This window comes from Ranitomeya variabilis, chromosome 2, assembly GCF_051348905.1.
Source record: "Ranitomeya variabilis isolate aRanVar5 chromosome 2, aRanVar5.hap1, whole genome shotgun sequence".
NCBI classification, from domain to species: Eukaryota; Metazoa; Chordata; class Amphibia; order Anura; family Dendrobatidae; genus Ranitomeya; species Ranitomeya variabilis.
The window spans coordinates 830,852,861-830,873,608 of NC_135233.1; the positions used below are offsets into that span (position 1 = coordinate 830,852,861).

General features: G+C 42.9%; 1 protein-coding gene across 2 annotated transcripts in view; it reads left to right on the forward strand.

Moving 5' to 3' along the window:
* Positions 1 to 20,748, forward strand: part of CSMD1 (CUB and Sushi multiple domains 1) — a 2,858,343-nt gene that overhangs the window by 1,275,600 nt on the left and 1,561,995 nt on the right. For both annotated transcript variants that reach the window (XM_077290057.1, XM_077290056.1), the window contains exon 4: positions 8,639 to 8,833. In XM_077290057.1, coding sequence (XP_077146172.1) covers positions 8,639 to 8,833 — 195 coding nt within the window. The remainder of the gene's footprint in view (positions 1 to 8,638; positions 8,834 to 20,748) is intronic.

Below are 20,748 nucleotides of genomic sequence, written 5' to 3' on the forward strand. Positions count from 1 at the left end.
GGACAGGCAAAGGCAAAAGCAAACCACTGGCACGAGAACAGCAAGGCTTGGCCCGAGCACAAATCCCACAGGACTGCACAAAGGAACGCACATCCCACGACAAAGAAGGCCACCAAAAGGACCTTGCCACCAAATCCCTGGTACCAAAAATCCCAGGATGACCCGCTAACACCGAAGAATGAACCTCGGAAATAACTCTACTGGTCCATCTATCCGGGACAAACAGTCTCTCCGGTGGACAACGGTCAGGTCTATCGGCCTGAAATTCCTGCAGCACCCGCCGCAAATCAGGGGAGATGGCAGACAAGATCACCCCCTTTCTGAGGATCAAAACGGGAGAAAAACAGCGACCATCGAGCTTGTCTAGGATTTAACCGCTTGGCAGACTCGAGATAAATCAAATTCTTGTGATCCGTCAAGACCACCACGCGATGCTTGGCTCCCTCAAGCCAATGTCGCCACTCCTCGAATGCCCACTTCATTGCCAACAACTCCCGATTACCAACATCATAATTCCGCTCGGCAGGCGAAAACTTTCTAGAAAAGAAAGCACATGGTCTCATCACCGAGCCATCAGAGCTTCTCTGAGACAAGACAGCCCCTGCTCCAATCTCAGAAGCATCAACCTCGACCTGAAAGGGAAGAGAGACATCAGGCTGACGCAAGACAGGAGCCGAAGAAAACCGATGTTTCAGCTCCTGAAAGGCCTCAACGGCCGCAGAAGACCAATTCGTCACATCAGCACCCTTTCTAGTCAAATCCGTCAAAGGCTTAACCACACTAAAAAAATTAGTGATGAAGCGACGGTAAAAATTAGCAAAGCCCAAGAACTTCTGAAGACTCTTCACCAATGTAGGTTGAGTCCAGTCATAAATGGCCTGGACTTTAACTGGATCCATCTCGATAGTAGAAGGGGGAAAAATAAAGCCCAAAAAGGAAACCTTCTGGACTCCAAAGAGACATTTAGAGCCCTTCACAAACAAGGCATTGGCACGCAGGACCTGAAACACCATCCTGACCTGCTTCACATGAGACTCCCAATCATCAGAAAAGACCAAAATATCATCCAGGTACACAATCCTAAATCTATCCAGATACTCTCGGAAGATGTCGTGCATGAAGGACTGAAACACGGAAGGGGCATTAGAAAGCCCAAAAGGCATCACCAAGTACTCAAAATGACCTTCGGGCGTATTAAATGCTGTTTTCCATTCATCGCCCTGCTTTATACGCACAAGATTATAAGCTCCTCGAAGATCTATCTTGGTGAACCAACTAGCCCCCCCTAATCCGAGCAAACAGATCGGACAGCAGAGGCAAAGGGTACTGAAATTTGACCGTGATTTTATTTAGAAGGCGATAACACTGGTCAACAGCATTTTTGGTGCCAAAGATATTTCATCGAATTTAGGGTATTTTTGGGGTGCTGATTCTGAATATGTCATCAGTTTTGCCAGATTGGCTCAAGTTTTTGAGATTTTTGGTATCTTATTTATAGCACTTGTTGGTAAATGCGACGCATCATCTCATTAATTTCTTTGGATTAGTACTTGAACTGAGCAGTTGTCAATATAGTTTTGTGTTAATTAGTGTTCTAAAAGTTTGTTCATAGCTTGATTTTTGCACTAACTTTATGTTGTTGTCTGTTTTCCAGTGAAAAGCATGAACTCATCAAGAAGAAGTTGTCTTAACGATCCAGACTCATTCTGTTACATTTGTGGTGAATACACACTGCCAAAACATAGAAGAAACATAACAGACTTCGTAAAAAAAGTGTATTTTGCCTATTTTGGGGTTATGCTTGGGGACCAAGACAAGTTTTGGGCACCACACATAGTGTGCAAAGCATGTATCGAATTATTACGAAAATGGAGCAAAGGACAAAGAAAAAGCTTCAAATTTGGTGTTCCAATGGTGTGGAGAGAGCCAAAAAATCATCATGATGACTGTTATTTATGGTAAACACAGGTACAGGCACATCTTCACAATGAGGGACAGGCCTTCTTGCAGATTCCATGTTACTCCCATTTTCGTTTCTTATGCTTATTGAATCCTTGCACTTGCACTGCACAGAAATAACAGTCATCATGATGATTTTTTGGCTCTCTCCACACCATTGGAACACCAAATTTGAAGCTTTTTCTTTGTCCTTTGCTCCATTTTCGTAATAATTTGATACATGCTTTGCACACTATGTGTGGTGCCCAAAACTTGTCTTGGTCCCCAAGCATAACCCCAAAATAGGCAAAATACACTTTTTTTACGAAGTCTGTTATGTTTCTTCTATGTTTTGGCAGTGTGTATTCACCACAAATGTAACAGAATGAGTCTGGATCGTTAAGACAACTTCTTCTTGATGAGTTCATGCTTTTCACTGGAAAACAGACAACAACATAAAGTTAGTGCAAAAATCAAGCTATGAACAAACTTTTAGAACACTAATTAACACAAAACTATATTGAGAACTGCTCAGTTCAAGTACTAATCCAAAGAAATTAATGAGATGATGCGTCGCATTTACCAACAAGTGCTATAAATAAGATACCAAAAATCTCAAAAACTTGAGCCAATCTGGCAAAACTGATAGCATATTCAGAATCAGCACCCCAAAAATACCCCAAATTCATTAAAATATTTTGGACACCAGAAAAAAATTTTTTTTTTTGTTGACCTGTGTAATCTATACAGGGTCTCAGAGAACCATCCTTCTTGGCCACAAAAAAGAACCCTGCACCCAAAGGTGACGAGGACGGACAAATATGCCCTTTCTCCAAAGACTCCTTTATGTAAGTCCGCATAGCGGTATGTTCTGGTACAGATAAATTAAAAAGTCGACCCTTAGGGAACTTACTACCAGGAATCAAATTTATAGCACAATCACAATCCCTATGAGGAGGTAGGGCACTGGATTTGGGCTCATCAAACACATCCTGGTAATCCGACAAAAATTCAGGGACTTCAGAAAGAGTAGAAGAAGCAATTGACACCAAAGGAACATCGCCATGTACCCCTTGACAACCCCAACTTGACACAGACATTGCTTTCCAATCCAGGACTGGATTATGAACCTGCAGCCATGGCAGACCCAACACGACAACATCATGCAAATTATGTAACACCAGAAAGCGAATAACCTCCTGATGTGCAGGAGTCATGCACATAGTCACTTGAGTCCAGTACTGAGGCTTATTCTTGGCCAATGGTGTAGCATCAATTCCCTTTAGTGGAATAGGGAATTGCAATGGCTCCAAGATAAAACCACAGCGCCTGGCAAATGACAAATCCATCAAATTCAGGGCAGCGCCTGAATCCACAAAAGCCATAACAGAGTAGGATGACAGAGAGCAAATCAAAGTAACAGACAAAATGAATTTAGGCTGTACAGTACCAAAGGTGACAGACTTAGCGAACCTCTTTGTGACCTTAGAACAATCAGAGATGACATGAGTGGAGTCACCACAGTAAAAGCACAACCCATTCTGACGTCTGTGATTTTGCCGTTCAATTCTGGTCAGAATCCTGTCACATTGCATAGACTCAGGCTTCTGTTCAGAAAACACCGCCAGATGGTGCACAGGATTGCGCTCCCGCAAACGCCGATCAATCTGAATGGCCAAAGACATTGACTCATTCAGACCCGCAGGCGTGGGGAACCCCACCATAACATCCTTAAGGGCTTCAGAAAGACCCTTTCTGAAAATCGCTGCCAGGGCACACTCATTCCATTGAGTGAGCACAGACCACTTCCTTAACTTCTGACAGTAAACCTCTGCTTCATCCTGACCCTGAGAGAGAGCCAGCAAAATCTTTTCTGCCTGGTCTACTAGATTAGGTTCCTCATAAAGCAATCCAAGTGCCAGAAAAAATGCATCCACATTTAGCAATGCAGGATCTCCTGGCGCCAGGGAGAATGCCCAATCTTGAGGGTCACCACGTAACAAAGAAATAATAATTTTAACTTGCTGAGCAGGGTCACCAGAGGAACGAGGTCTCAGAGAAAGAAACAATTTGCAATTATTTTTGAAATTCAAAAACCTAGATCTATCTCCAGAGAACAGCTCAGGAATTGGTATTTTAGGTTCAGACATAGGACTCTGAACTACATAATCCTGAATGCTTTGTATCCTTGTAGCGAGCTGATCCACACAAGAGGACAAACCTTGAATGTCCATATCTGCAGCTGAGTCCTGAACCACCCAGAGATTAAGGGGAGGAGAGAGGCTAAACACACTGCAGAGGAAAAAAAAAACCTCAGAGCTTCTCTTATCCCTCTTTTGCGATGCATTAACACTTTACCGGCCTGCTGTACTGTTATGGTTCTGGTGGTTAGGAACACATGAACTGACCAGATAAGTAAACCAAAAATAAGGACAAGCTCTGGGAATGTGGGAACTTTACTGACCGCAATCCTGATCCTATCAAACACACACTATAGGCAGCCGTGGAGCGTACCTGACTCAGCCTAGATTCCTCTTCACAGCCTGAGAAACTAGCTACCCCTAGAGAGAAACAAAGCCTCACTTGCCTCAGAGAAATTTTCCCCAAAGTGAGAGCAGCCCCCCCACAAATAATAACAGTGAGATAAGGGGAAAACACAAACATAGAAGTGAAAACAGGTTTTAGCAAATGAGGCCCGCTAATAACTAAATAGTAAGAAGATAGCAAGGAATCTGTGCGGTCAGTATAAAATACTACAAAAATTATCCACGCAGAGAATACAAAAAGACCCCCACACCGACTCACGATGTGAGGGGCGCAACTCCGCACCCCAGAGCTTCCAGCTAGCAATCAAATAGCATATAAGCAAGCTGGACTGAACTCATCATATACTGAGAAACATTTTCAGAAAACAATGAGTAAAAATGGACTAGCATGAACTTAGCTTCTCCACGAGGAGACAGGTCACAAGGGAAGTCCCAGAGAGATCTGAACCAGTACTGAATACAACGACAGCAGGCAACAAGTAAAGGTCCAGATGGAGTTAAATAGGCAGCAAGCCTAGCAGGAAACGAGGCAGCTGGGGTCCAGCTACAGACCAGCCGTAACACTCAAAGCCACTAGAGGGAGCCCATGAAGAGAACTCACAAAGTACCACTCATGACCACAGGAGCCCGAGAACGGAATTCACAACAATTACCTGTGCCTACATCTCCCCCCTCTTATCATGGATATGGCCCCCATCACTCTTATGTGCCCCCCAGTGCTGCTGGCAGGCACAATAAAATAACAAACACTTAACTCACCTTCTTTTAATGGCTCTGTACTTACAGCTCCTCAAGTTGTGCTTCCTGTGTCTGTGCTGACATCTGGTCATGTGATCGGCACTGCACAGTGATGTCATCACTGTGTGCCCAGGTCACATGATCCGATGCCACGGAGCCATCATCAGAAGGTGAGTTAAGTGTTTGTTATTTTATCATGTGTCTGCCAGCAGCAAAGGGGTGGGGTATGTGTCTGCCAGCAGCACAGGGGGTGCATGTGTCTGCCAGCAGCACAGGGAGGGCATGTGTCTTCCAGCAGCACAGGGAGGCATGGGTCTGCCAGCAGCATGGGGGGCATGGGTCTGCCAGCAGCACAGGGGGGAATGTGCCTGCCAGCAGCACGGGGGCATGTGCCTGCCAGCAGCACAGGGGGGAATGTGCCTGCCAGTAGCACAGGGGGCATGCGCCTGTCAGCAGCACAGGGGGCATGCACCTGCCAGTAGCACAGGGGGGCATGTGCCTGCCAGCAGCACAGGGCGGCATGTGCCTGCCAGCAGGACAGGGGGGCATGTGCCTGCCAGTAGCACAGGGGGGCATGTGCCTGCCAGCATCACAGGGGGGCATGTGTCTGCCAGCAGCACAGGGGGGAGCAAGTGCCTGCCAGCAGCACAGGGGGCATGTCTGCCAGCAGCACAGGGGGCATGTATCTGACAGCAGCACAGGGGGCATGTGTCTGCCAGCAGCACAGGGGGCATGTGCCTGTCAGCAGCACAGGGGGGCATGTGTCTGCCAGCAGCACAGGGGGGCATGTGCCTGCCAGCAGCACAGGGGGGCATGTGTCTGCCAGCATCACAGGGGGCATGTGTCTGCCAGCATCACAGGGGGGCATGTGTCTGCCAGCAGCACAGGGGGGCATATAGTGACTGGGGGGGCTGTACCTGTCAGCAGCACAGGGGCATATTGTGACCGGGGGGCATGTCCCTGCCAGCTGCACAAGGGGACATATTGTGACCAGGGGGCATATGCCTGCCAGCAGCACAGGAGGCATATAGTGACTCAGGGGTGCATGTGTCTGCCATCAGCACAGGGTGGCATGTGCCAGCACAAGGATGGGGGTTATATAGATACCAGGATGAGGGACATATGATTTGCAAGATGGACACTGGTATTATAAGACAGACCACCATTTCACATAAAAAAATTTGTTTTCTCTTTTTCTTCCAAATTTGGGTGCGTTTTATAATCTACCTGCGTCTTATAAAGCGAAAAATACGGTATGTAGACTTTTCGACCATCTAATTATTCTTTCAAATGCAGCACATTGCAAGAACCCGAAAGGCCTAGATTAAACAGGCTCTAATTCTGTGCTGAAAAAAATTAAATTCCAAATTCTAATGTCAATTGTGTCAATTAGAGTCAGAAATTTAAATGAGTTTGAACATGTAAATGGTAACAGGTTCTTTGCAGTTAAAGTAGTCAGACAGTGTAATGCTCTACCACAAGAGGTAGTGATGGCACAACAAATGCCGTTGTGGGTTATAAATGGACTATCAATAAAGAATGTATAACTGGTGTAAAAATGTTGATCTTGCTGGATATTGCTGATATTTTGTAACCTATATACTGTAACTATGTAACTATAAGTTGTGCAGACAGACTTTCTAGCAAGAGCATTTATACTAGCTATACAGGGTCTCTGTGAGGTGAAAAAATGAATTGGCTCAATGGTTCAGACAGTAAATTATCAGGCATTACTGGCCAGGGTTCCAATCACATTTCGATTAGTAAAACTGCACTTTTATTATAAAGTGAAATTAGAACAATGAAATACTATGTTCTTTAAATACTTCCTCTTTAGTAGGAAGAACATAAACTCATTTTAATAAGGGTAACCACTTACCATTGAGCTACTGTGCTACTCATATACATTTTGATTTTAAAACTGTATTGCCATATTTTAGCCTTTGCTATCTTAACAAGGTGGTGCAGCAACTAAACATTACATAGTTTAGAAATGTATGTTGCATACATGCAAAATCATACATACATAAATACATACATACTAACTTGGTATGATTCCTCTTCATCTTCTTTTGTTCATTAAACGTCCACCTAATACATCAAGCACTGCAAAAAAAGAAGCCTCCTATTTTCATCTGTGTCAAAGTGGATCTGGGCTGTCTGACTAAGATTCTCACAATGTGTGACTACTAGCACTAGATAAATTAGATGGATGTTTTGACAAGGAACTTATAGGGATCATCATTTTGTTAATACTAGATTAAAAATAACATATTAATTAATAAACAGGCAAAATTTTCTATTCCTACTTACCATATAATTTGTTAATGAAATATAATGATATAGAAAGTAGATTTGTTGCATTTATTACAATAAAGATGCTGTCACGACTCTGTTGTCAGGTGTCCCAGGACCAGGGGCCCTTCCCTGCCCCTAAGTCAGGGGTGCCCTAGTTTGCTATGTTCCCCAGGTTACTTCTGAAGGTGAAGATGCCGGGGTAACGTACCTTGCCTAAGCTTCTGAATCTGTCCTTAGTCTGTACCCTTCCTCCACCCAGGGAAGAGGGGAGTAGTGTATCATAATGAGCCAACCAAACTAGCAAGCTAATATGAACAGGGGTAAAAAAAAATTACAAACATACAAATATACGCACATATATAACAGAGGTATGCACTAGGGAGTGGAGGATGGGGTTAGACCAAAGTAGGGGAAGAAAGGTAATTATCAAACACTCATATCCTGGCAACAGTCACAGATAAACCGACCAACCTTCTACTCAAATAACTATCAACAGCAACCTTCAGCCTTGCAGCAAAAGCTAGCTCTGACAATGACTGCTAGCCAGGACTCAGTTTATATAGGAGATGGGAGTGGCTAACAAGGCACAGCCGAGCACCTTAGCTCCAGGAGCTTTCCACAGAGCAGGTTAACCCCTACACTGCCCAAAGAAATTTTCAAAGTTTAATACGAAGGAGAAGAGCTTCTAACCAGTGCAGGAGTAATAATAATAATAATGTTATTTCTATAGCGCCAACATATTCCGCAGCATATTCCTCAGAAGTAGGAGAAATCAGACGCAGTCTTCTGGCTCTTCTCTGTTGCTGTAAACCCGTGACATGGTTCTTACCTCAGGTTGATATGGATTATAATTCATTAGGCTTCCTAAAGCAGTCAAAAGAAACCAAACAACAGATATTCTTGTAATGTGGAAAATATCATTGAGATTTCACTGGCTATGCAGAGTTTGGCTTCCATAATTTTTTTGTATTAAATCTAATGTTTAGAATAAATAATTCTATTAATCTAATGCTTAAATGATACATTGAAAGGAAAAATTTGTGCAAATACTTTGTGGTTTCTTATTATTGGTTTGAAGAAGGAAATTATTAACTTTTGTTTACTATATTTTCTTTTAGTGTTACCAAGTCATACTTGTGGGAGTCCTGGAGAAATTGTTAAAGGTGTTCTGCATGGAACAAGATTCAATATTGGAGATAAGATTCGATATAACTGCCTTGCTGGTTATATCCTTGAGGGCCATTCTACTTTGACCTGTATTGTAAGTCCAGGAAACGGAGCTTCGTGGGATTTTCCATCACCATTTTGCAGAGGTAAGAGATGCCATTTTGCTAAGTATGCTATGGACTTATAAATATATATATATATATATATATATATATATATATATATAAAACATTTTAAAAATAATTGTACAGGTTGGGCCATTTATATGGATACACCTAAATAAAATGGGAATGGTTGGTGATATCAACTTCCTGTTTGTGGAACATTAGTATATGGGAGGGGGAAAACCTTTCAAGATGGGTGGTGACCATGGCGGACATTTTGAAGTTGGCCATTTTGGATCCAACTTTATTTTTTCCAATGGAAAGAGGGTCATGTGACACATCAAACGTATTGAGAATTTCATAAGAAAAACAATGGTGTGTTTGGTTTTAATGTGACTTTATTCTTTCATGAGTTATTTACACATTTCTTTTGTTTACAGCCATTGACATGTCACAAAACAGCTCACATGTCCCGGCTTTAATGCGGGTTCACCGCGGAGCCCTGCATCAAAGCAGGGGATCTGACCTCGGACGTACTATCCTGTCCGAGGTCAGAAAGGGGTTAAGGACATAAAAATTAAAACTTTGAAAATTACGAATTTTTCCAACCTGTCTCTATATAGCGCACCTCACTCTCCAATATCTGTGATTGGTCAGTCATGTGATTGGCAGGAGTTGATGAAACATCAGCACTTCCATGCATTATCACCACCGGGAGCTCAAATTACCTGACAGTTGCAATCACCAGGGACAGTGCTAGCAATGTTCTTGGCTGATTAACCATTCAGATGCCACAGGCTCCCTCTCTCAATCCCAGCGGCACCCCTGTGATTAAATCACAGAGAGTTGATGGTTGTCATTGCACCCAGAGGTCAAACAATGATGGCCTGTTAGACCCAGCTTTAGGCAGGGTCTATCAGGAGTTCTGTCAGTGTAATCTGTACTGCAATGCCTTAGACAAGTTATCAGACAAATAAAAGTTAAATTCTAGGGATGAGTGAACGTGCTTGGTAATACTCAGATATCACTCTAGTAACACAGGGCTTGTATGTGCTCTTTACTTAGCGAATAATGGTCAATGCTTGAGTTCAAACTCAAATCTCCACCATGCATCTTTGACACTTATTAAACAGTCAAAACGCATGTGGGGATTGCCTGAGAGTCACTGGATGTTGTAGCCATCTTGGTTGTAGCACTACTGTGATTGGCTGGCAGTGTGATATCATCACTTTGAAAGGACAGGTGCTGGCCATTTTAGCACACTGACACCATTGCACAGCTCTGTGACACTTTGTATGAGCCATCATACTAACAACCCTTCTCAGGGCTAATCATTTGCTTTGCTGTTTGTATCACATACAATCTGCATTTAGCCTAGGGATGGAGAGAGAGTCACAGGAGTAGGAAGAGTGGCAGAATCCAGTCTGTAGATAGGGATTAGGCCTGTGAAATCCTTTGGCAAATATGTAGCTGTAGCTATTTCTGTGGGGGGTGATAAAATGGAATATATTTTGATCCATCAAGTATTACGTGCTTTAAGGTCCTTTTCTGTGTTATATTACACACGTCATTGAAACATTTGCCTGGGCTACATTTCTCAGACACACACTATTCCATAGTGTGGAGTACATTTCTGTGATCTCTAACAATGAGAAAAAGCTTTTAAAAATATTGTAGGCTCCCATTTCTCAGCCATACAGTGTTATGTGGTTGGTGAACATTTCTATGATCTCTCAAACTGAGAAAAGACTTTTAAAAATTTAGTAAGCTTCCATTTCTCAGCGATACAGTATAACGTGGTGTTAGGGCTAGCGGAACGCACCTAATGAATGTATATATTTTATTAGGATAGATGCGTTCGCAGCCCAGGGTCCACCGTGCAGGAGAACCTGCTGCTAGCAAATAGCGGAACTAAATGGCGGTGTTAGCTAACTCTGTTACTTCACAGAGCAGCCGTGAACTCAAAGCACTGAGCCCTATTAGACTCCACAGAGGCACAGGCTAACTGTCTAAACAAGAACAGTCAGTGGTCTTGCATGCACACGAAACTCCTCGCCGGAGGTGCCAGCATTCTAGGGGCTTATTTCGGGCCAGGTCCCTGAACACAAAAGCATACAAACTCCTTGCCGGAGGTGCCAGCATTCTAGGGGCTTATTTCAGCCGGGTCCCTGAACACACTCATACAAGACCAAACTGGCGCAAAGTACATAAATAAAAGCAATACTAGCACATGGCCGTGCGGCCATGCGAGCCTTAAATAGTTGCAGCATGTACAGGACCTTCCAAGAAGGACCAATGAGAGGCTGCTACAGAGCGTGAGCACCTACAGGACCTTAGCTGCAGTGTCTGATCATGTGACCCTCAATCTCCACTGAGAGATCTTACTCTGGGCATGCTCAGAACGAGAAAAGCAGGACATAGTCCCAGAAGCGTCTGCTCGCTGCTGCCCAGCACTGACTTCAATGGCAGAAGCAGGAAAAGCAGCAGTAACTCTCTGTACAGAGTCAGACTGAGCGAGATGCTGGGACCGACGTCTCCGCTGAGCAGACTCCACTGTGGCAGAAGAAGAATGGGAGACCGCAGCGGAGATGGCCCGAGCTTCCCCCTGTGCAGAGATGGGAACTTGACCCCTAACACATGGTCTGTAAACATTTCTGTGATCTCCAAAATAAAAAAAGCTTTTAAAAATGTTGCAAGGTTACATTTCTTAGCCGTACAGTATTACATGGTCTGGGTATATTTCTGTGACCTATAACTATGAAGAAAAAGCATTGAAACAGGATTAAATTTGATTGTCATCCATATACTTGTGTTTTCTTTCTCTTACTTTAAGGTAGAGAAAACACCTAAAAACCTCTTTGATTGCTGTAGCTGACTCTTTTTTTTATTTTATCAAAAATAAACATGGTTTCAAGAGACCTAGCAATTACAAAATGCATAATGCGTGCATTAAGGAATGGGGAAGTGGAAGTGCTGATGATGGCGCACACAGATGCCAAGGATGTGGGGCAGTTGTGACTATGCCTGTTGGTAGATCACAAGACACACGCCCATCCACAGGACAAAGGTTCTTGTCCCACTTTGCAGGGAGGCAGAGTACCCCACCTCTGAACCCAGAGCAGTGCAAACAGGTGATTGGTTGGATAGCAGATAATGCTTCCAGCTGGCTTGCCAGCACATCACAGTCTTCCACGCAGTCCAGTCTCAGCAACCTAAAGTCTGGATCACTTAATCTTCACCCTGATTCTCTACCATGTCGAGTCCCAGGAGACCAGTGATCCCAAACTAGGACACTCTGAGGAGCTTTTTACAACATAATTTCTTGATTGTGGCCTCTCAACCTGAATGCTACAAAATTGACAGAACAACATGCTGTTTAATGATGTGCAAAACTTAGAGCAGCCACGGCAACAAGAACATGAAGGTGGGAAAGGGAAAAATTGGGATAAGAAGGAATATGATAATATAGTTGCTTCTAAGTCTTACTATTAAGTCATGAAGTCAGGCGGACTAGGGTATGGTGGTGGAAGATGGGATGGTGGATAATGAAGTCACTGACCCAACCTGGGAAGCTGGCATGCAGAAGAGGCCAACAGAGCTGCGGGGGAGAGTTAGACAGCACAAAAACAGACGGGAAGAGAAAGTGGGGTAACAAGAGTGACAAGGAAGGAAACTGTTCAGCAGAGTACCGGCACTCGTGCATTTCTCCGTGAAAGAGCTAGATGTTCCCCAGTTTGAGAGTTTTATAAAAATAAGTCTGAGACTAACAAAATAGCCATTTGCAACCTTTGCCATGCCAAGATCAGCGGGGGCATGACCACTAAGAACCTAACTACCACCAGCATGATCTATGCACCTGACATAGTCGGCTGAACCCTACCAAAAGGCCTTGGAAAGTTCACAGCTAGCCACCCACATGCTAAATGGACACATTTCCAGGCTACTTGCTGTGGAAATGTTGTAAATTAGGCTGGTAGGCACAGAGAATTTCTGAAGATTTATGGTGGCAGCCATACCTTGGTACTTGGTCCACAGCCACCATTTTTTCTTCTGGTGTGGCATCTCTGCCTTGTACAAGAACGAGTCCAGGAACATCACCCGTGCCCTTCCTAGCACACTTACCGGCATTGTACAATTAACGATCTATATGTGGACAAGCGCTTGTGGCTAGGGATGCTACATTTTCATCACCGGACACTAGGTGAACATTGTGGAGGCTGGAGATGAGTCACTCCCTGGCATGGCATATGTGCTCCCAATGCCAATAATTGCTGGCCTTTTTATATCAGGGATTCCTTCACCTCCAACAGCAGTTCCTACACCCCCTCCTACTGCTCCTTATTCTGCATCTCCGATGTGCTGTATAAGAACAAGGCGTCCACATCAGCTGGAAGCTGGAAACTTTGCATCACTGCCTGTCATTGTGAAAAACTGAGGCGCCAGATCCGTTTTTTAGCTGGATCCGGCTCTCTTTACTGCGCATGGATTATTTACTTCTCTTTACTGCACATGGATTATTTACTTCCTGATAGAGAGAGAGAGAGAGAGAAAAAGAAAATTTCCCATGCCAGAATCAAAAACAAAGCTTCTGGGCTTGCTCAGTGTACAAAAAACGGATTCGGTAGCTGGAATCGTTCATTCACACATCCGTTCCATGCGTTTATTGCAGCAAACGTCCCTTCAGGCTTTTTTGCCGCACAGAAAAAACTTTGCAGTGGACGTTTTTTGTGTCCGGCAAAAAAGCCTGAAGGGATGGATCCAGCACAAAACAGATGAAACGCATGTCCTTCAGGCACAATCCGGCGCTAATACAACTCTATGGGAAAAAAACGGATCCGGTGTGTAAAAAAAAGGATCATTTTTTTCAAAAATTGCCAGATTGTGCCTGAAACAAAAAACCTGATGTGTGAAAGCAGCCTAACCCATAGACTATTCTATGGTCTGGAGTAAATTTCCTTGGTATTTAACCCTCAAAAATGCATAGCCTTTATGAGTCTAGGAGTACCAAGACATGACAATTTGAATAGAATGTGTATGAGGCCCTCCTTTATGTCAATTACAGAGTGTATATTAGTCTCTTATTTTTAGCAGCTCTTGCTTCTTTTATAAATTGCACTGAAATGTCCTATTTTTCATTTAAAAAAAAACATTTTGGTTAATTTAAATTATACTTTTTCTAAATCATTTTTATATGTTGCCTTACAAACAAGTCACTATACAGGGAAAAATATTTCTTCACATTTTTTTCCCTTGTAAAGTGCAATTTTGCATCAGTTTGAAATGTTTTATTCAGTAAAGAAACTGCAGGAGAGATCAGCGCAAATAGGGTCATTTCCGATGGATAGTTAAGACATATGCTCAGATAATACTAACCTGAAAGATCCCTTTATTAAGGCGTGTAGATATAATGGAGATGTTGGCTGGAGCAGATCCACAGGTCAGCAAGTGACCGTATCAAGAACAATGAAAATGGAAATCTGTGGATAAAATCCGTGCTGCTGATAAAATGTAGGCCCAGACGTATTTGAAGTAAAAGATGGTGGTTTATTCAATGCGTTTCAAGCAGTAATGAAAGCAAAAGGTGGCTACTTTGAAGAACCTAGAATATAAGACATAATTTCAGTTGTTTCACACTTTTTTGTTAAGTATATAATTCCACATGTGTTAATTCATAGTTTTGATGCCTTCAGTGTGAATATACAATTTTCATAGTCTTGAAAATACAGAAAAATCTTTAAATGAGTAGGTGTGTCCAAACTTTTGGTCTGTACTGTATATAAATTTGGTATCACTGTAATTGCACTGACCAGAAGAATAAAGCCATCTAATCACATAAACCACACAAGATACAGTGTAAAACATTAATAAAACCAATTCTTGACCTGCTGTTGATTTGTTTATTCTGCCTCGTAAAGATCACAGTGAGACTCGACTCATATTTATCCTGGGCTCTATGCTAAGCACTTACTCCAGGGTTTCCACATAAATCTCTGAAATACATGATTCAAATGGAACCTTAGACAGAAGATGGATGAGGCAGATGGAAACACATTGGACTCTGTCTGGCTTATGATCTGGCTGTACCTGTCTTTTTAGGTGTTCATAAAAGCACGGTCGAGTCCAGAGTATCTCAGCAACCTCATTAGTGAATGGATCCCTCTGGGGTTTCATCTGAATCATGAATTTTGTAGATTTGGATGGAAAGCCCAATATAAGTGCTCGATGTAGAGAACAGAAAAACTATGATTTGATCAAAAATATTCTGTACCCCAAAAGTACCACAAGTAAAAGCTTCTACTCAACTTTAAAAACATGTCCCCACTCTTGTCAATCATCTATTTACAGAAATATAGGGATGTCCATGTTACTGATAGCACACAGGCACAGGAAAAGTGACATGGCTGTCACCAAAAGAAATCATGTAAAATCTGAGCTTCCAAGTATGAATGTCATCTTCTCCTGAGCTCCTGTGTGTGCTTTAACAGCTTAGTGACAGAGCCAGTTTGGTACTTAATGACCAGGCCAATTTTTACAATTCTGACCACTGTCATTTTATGAGGTTATAACTCTGGAATGCTTCAACGGATCCTGCTGATTCTGAGAATGTTTTTTTGTGACATATTGTACTTCATGTTAGTGGTAACATTTCTTCGATATTACTTGCAATTATTTATAAAAAAAAACAGAAATATGGCAAAAAAATTGCAATTTTCAAGCTTTGTATTCTTATCCCCTTAAATCAGAGAGATATGTCACAAAAAATAGCTAATAAATAACATTTCCACATGTCTACTTTACATCAGCCCAATTTTGGAACCAAAATTTTTTTTTGTTAGGGAGTTATAAGGGTTAAAAATTGACCAGCAATTTCTCATTTTTACAACACCATTTTTTTTAGGGACCACATCACATTTGAAGTCATTTTGAGGGGTCTATATGATAGAAAATAACCAAGTGTGACACCATTTTAAAAACCGCACCCCTCAAGGTGCTCTAAACCACATTCAAGAAGTTTATTAACCCTTTACGTGCTTCACAGGAACTGAAACAATATGGAAGGCAAAAATGAACATTTAACTTTTTTTTGCAAACATTTTACTTCAGAACCATTTTTTTATTTTCACAAGTGTAAAAACAGAAATTTAACAATAAATGTTGTTGTGCAATTTCTCCTGAATACGCCGATACCCCATATGTGGGGGTAAAGCACTGTTTGGGTGCACCACAGAGCTTGGAAGAGAAGGAGCCCCATTTGACTTTTTCAATGCAGAATTAGCTGGAATTGAGATTGGATGCCATGTCACGTATAGAGAGCCCCCTAATGTGCCTAAACAGTGGAAACCCCCACAAGTGACCCCATTTTGGAAACTAGACCCCTTAAGGAACTTAACTAGATGTGTGGTGAGCACTTTAGTCCCCCAGGTGCTTCTCAGAAGTTCATAACGTAGAGCCAAGAAAATAAAAAATCACATTTTTCTACAAAAATGATATTTTTGCCCCCAAATTTTTATTTTCACAAGGGTAACAGGAGAAATTAGACCACAAAGGTTGTTGTGCAATTTCTCCTGAGTACATCGTTACCCCATATGTGGGGTTAAACCACTGTTTGGGCGCACTGCAGAGCTTGAAAGAGAAGGAGTGCCGTTTTACTTTTTCGATGTAGAATTGGCAGGAATTGAGATCGGACGCCATGTCGCGTTTGGAGAGCCCCTGATGTGCCTAAACAGTGGAATCCTCCCACAAATGACACCATTTTGGAAACTAGACCCCTTAAGGAACTTATCTAGATGTGTGTTGAGCACTTTAAACCCCCAGGTGCTTCACGGAAGTTTATAGCGTAGAGCCGTGAAAGTAAAAAGTCGCATTTTTTCTACAAAAATGATCTTTCTGCCCCCAAATTTTGCCCCCCGACCCTAGCCCTAACCCTAAATTTAGCCCCAGCCCTAACCCTAAATTTAGCCCCAACCCTAACCCTAAATTTAGCCCCAACCCTAACCCTAAATTTAGCCCCAACCCTAACCCTAGCCCTAACTTTAACCCTAGCCCTAACCCTAGCCCTAACCCTAACCCTAAATTTAGCCCCAACTCCTCTAGCTGCCAACCGGCAGATCATGGTGGGCGCACTGCGCATGCGCCCGCCATTTTTTTACAGAAGGAAGAAGCCGGCAGCCAGAAGAGGACACAGGAGGACCCAGTGACACCGGTAACTATGATAGGGTCCCCGAATCTCCCTATTTATCTGTCCTCTGATGTGCAATCACATCAGAGGACAGAGAATTACACATTGCTTTTTTTTTTTGCGGTCGCCGGTAAACAGTTAATTACCGGCGATCGCAAAACAGGGGTCAGTAAAAACCGACCCCGATCATGTTCTTTGGGGTCTCGGCTACCCCCGGCAGCCGAGACCCCAACGATCTCCCGGGTGTCGGCCAGCAGGCGCACTGCGCATGCGCCTGCCATTTTTTTGCCAGAAGAAGATGGCGGCGCCCATCGGGAGCCACGAGGAGCACCGGGGGAGACAGGTGAGTATCGGGGGTCCATCGGGGGCTTTCGAGGACCCCATTTCTCTGTCCTCTGATGTGCGATCACATCGGAGGACAGAGAAATTAAATGGGAAATCGCTTTTTTGGTTTTTTTTGCGACCGCCGGTAAACGGTTAATTACCGGCGATCGCAACTCGGGGGTCGGTAAAACCCCCCCGAATCATGTTCTCTGGGGTCTCGGCTACCCCCGGTAATCGAGACCCCAGAGAAAATCTGACTCTGGGGGGCGCTGTTCACTTTTTCCACAGCGCCGTTAATTAACGGCGCTGTGGTTTAAGTACCCTTAGTGGCCGCTGTTAAAAGGCGTATCGGCGGTCGTTAAGGGGTTAAACCACAGCTAGAGTCCACATCTTTAACATTACTGTAACAAGCAGAGCACACTTAATTTATGGGGTTTGTATCTCCAAAAGCAAGAGCTGTGCGCAATGTACAGGCACCACAGTGTATTGTGCACTACAATGTACGGGCTACAATGGGAGAGTTGCATTTTTACTCTCCAACATCCATTACTGCTTGTTTCTGGAAAACACCCATAGAGTCAATTACACCTGTAGATGAAATTGCAGAGGAGTGCAGTTTTCAAACTGGGAACGATTGAGAGTGGTTTTTGCTCTTCTGGCACTTAGGTGCTTTGCAAATGGAGTCGGCAAATTGTTTTAGGAAAATCTGTGCTTTCACCGAATGGCTAAACAGTACTGTACAGCCACATGTGCAGTATTGCCATATTTACTTGGAATTATTTAACAATTTATGCAGTCATTTTTACCGTTTTCCCATTGTGAAAATGTAAAATCTGGGGCTAAACCACCCAATGTTATAACATTTTGTGAAACAAATGTAGTGTCAATATACACGCTGCATTGCTACATTATTTCATTAAGATGTGCAGTTTGTAAAATGAAGTTCCTGCTATCCTGACAGCTCAGAAACTATGCCAATGTGACATGGCATCCACAAGCCATTCCAGGCGCAAATCTGCACTCTGATATTGTGCTACTTCCATTCTGAGTTTTGCATTGTGTCTGAAAAGTGATTTCATACCTTATGGGGTATTGCTGTTGTCAGGACACATTGCGGGAAATTTTGGGGCCTATTTTCTCCTATTACTATTTTCTCCTATTACCCCCTTTTGAAAATTAAGAACTTGGGGCTAAAACAACATTTTAGTGGAAAAAAATGTAAATTTTCATTTTCTCATCCCAATGAACACAAGTCTTTGAAATACCCGTGGGTTTAAAATGCTCACTGCACCCCAAGAGAAATTCTCAGAGAAGAGTAGTCTCCAAAATTATGTCTCTTTAGGGGTTTTCTTCTGTTCTGCAATTTCAGGGGCTCTGCCAATGTGACCTAGTGTATGCAATCTACTTTAGCAAACGTTGTGCTCCAAAAGTCATATGTCACAACTTCCCCCTTGAACCTTGTTGTATGCCCAATCATGAGTTTTTAACCACATATAGAGTAACAGTGCACTCAGGAGAAATTGCTCAACAAATGACATGATCCATTTTACTACTAAAATGAAAAATGTGGGGCTAAAGCAACATTTTTGTGGGAAAAATGTATTTTTCCATTTTCTCTCGCTCAACATTACAAAATTCTGGGAAGCACCTGTGGGTTTAAATTGCTCAGCACATCTCTAGATAAATTACTTGAAGGGTGTAGTTTCCAAAATGGGGTCATTTGTGGGGGTTTCCACTGTTTAGGCTCTCCAAATGGGATATAGTGTCCACTATTAATCCCAGCCAATTTTGTGCTCCAAAGCTCAGGGTGCACCTTCTATTCCGTGCCTTGCTGTCTACCCAAGCAGAAGTTTTCCATCACATATTGGTATTGTTGTACTCAGAAAAAAATGCACAACAAATTGCATGATTCATTTCCTCTGTTACCCTTGTGAAAATAAAAAAATTGCAAAATGCAACATTTTTGTGGGAAAATTTTTTTTTTCGTTTTTTCCCTCTTTTCTTTCATTCCTGTGAAAAGAGTTAATAAACTTCTTGACTGTGGTTTGAGCACTTTTAGTGGTGCAGTTTATAAAACAGTCAAAAACATATTCTAATATGGTGGGTGCCATTCAAGAAAGAAGTGATGGGAAAAAGGTACAATTTAAAAAAATAATGTTTATTTATAAACAATTAATTAAAATATGGATAAATACATGCAGACAAAAAATGGGGGAAGAGAACCTTCAAATACTGGGGGAGACTTTATACAGCACAAACCAGCAGCATGCTGAAACCTAGGAGTAGTCAGATCTTAATGCAGCAATAATAAGTGGTTACAGCAAGGAGAATTTTAAAGTGCCCAGTAACAGTGTATTAAGGCATCGCAGGCCATATATATAGTATTTCAGGTGCTATATTCCCCATGTCAAGACAGGCGGATAGAGATGTGTCTAATCAGGCAAGATTAGTTGCTAATGAAGCTGGAAGGCAATACAACACGTACATTAACTATATAACGCCGAGTGAGGAGGGGGAGAAATGCACATCGATTGGGTAATTACCTACAGTTGTAGTTGTTGGTATTGAAAATCAGTGTGCTGTACACCACGCAAGAGCCAACTTGTTTCTATTTCTTTCCACTTTACGACTTAGCCTGGTAACCTACCGCGCATGCGCCTCTTGCCCCTTCGGCCAGGTCCAGGAATTCATTGTGCACCCGCAGGTTCCGTACGCCCCCTCTTATTTTCGGAAGCACCAACACATGTGACCGCAGTGCGCTCCACTGCATGTCAAGCTGCGCTATTCCGGAAGTTCCTTAGGTAAGGTGGGCCGGCCCTGCATGTGCGCGCAGATACAAATTTCCTGGATCTCCTTCTGCTATCCCTGCACCTCATGTGCCACTATATAAACACCTTTAATACCTTCCCACTTTGTCCTTGCCCCTTGGAAGAAGCTAATGTGAAACGGCGCTTGTCGGGCGCAGGGGGACTTTCAACAGCACCTCTAATACAGCCCACTGATTTTCAATGCCAACAACTACAACTGCAGGTAATTACCCAATCGATGTGCATTTCTCCCCCTCCTCACTCGGCGGTATATAGTTAGTATATGTGTCTTATTGCCTTCCAGCTTTATTAGCAACTAATCTTGCCTGATTAGACCCAAATGCACTCAATGCTTGGTCAGGGCTCCTTTTACATCAATTACTGCATCAATATGGTGTGCCATGGAAGCCCAGGTTGCTTTGATAGCAGCCTTCAGTTCATCTGCATTGTTGGGTTTGATGTCTCTCATCTTCCTCCTGACAATACCCCATAGATTCTCTATGGGGTTAAGGTCAGGCGTGTTTGCTGGTCAATCAAGCACAGTGATATCGTTGTTTTTAAACCAGGTTTAGGTACTTTTGGCAGTGTGGACAGGTGCTAAGTCCTGCTGGAGAATGAAATTTCCATCTTCAAAAAGCTTGTTGGCA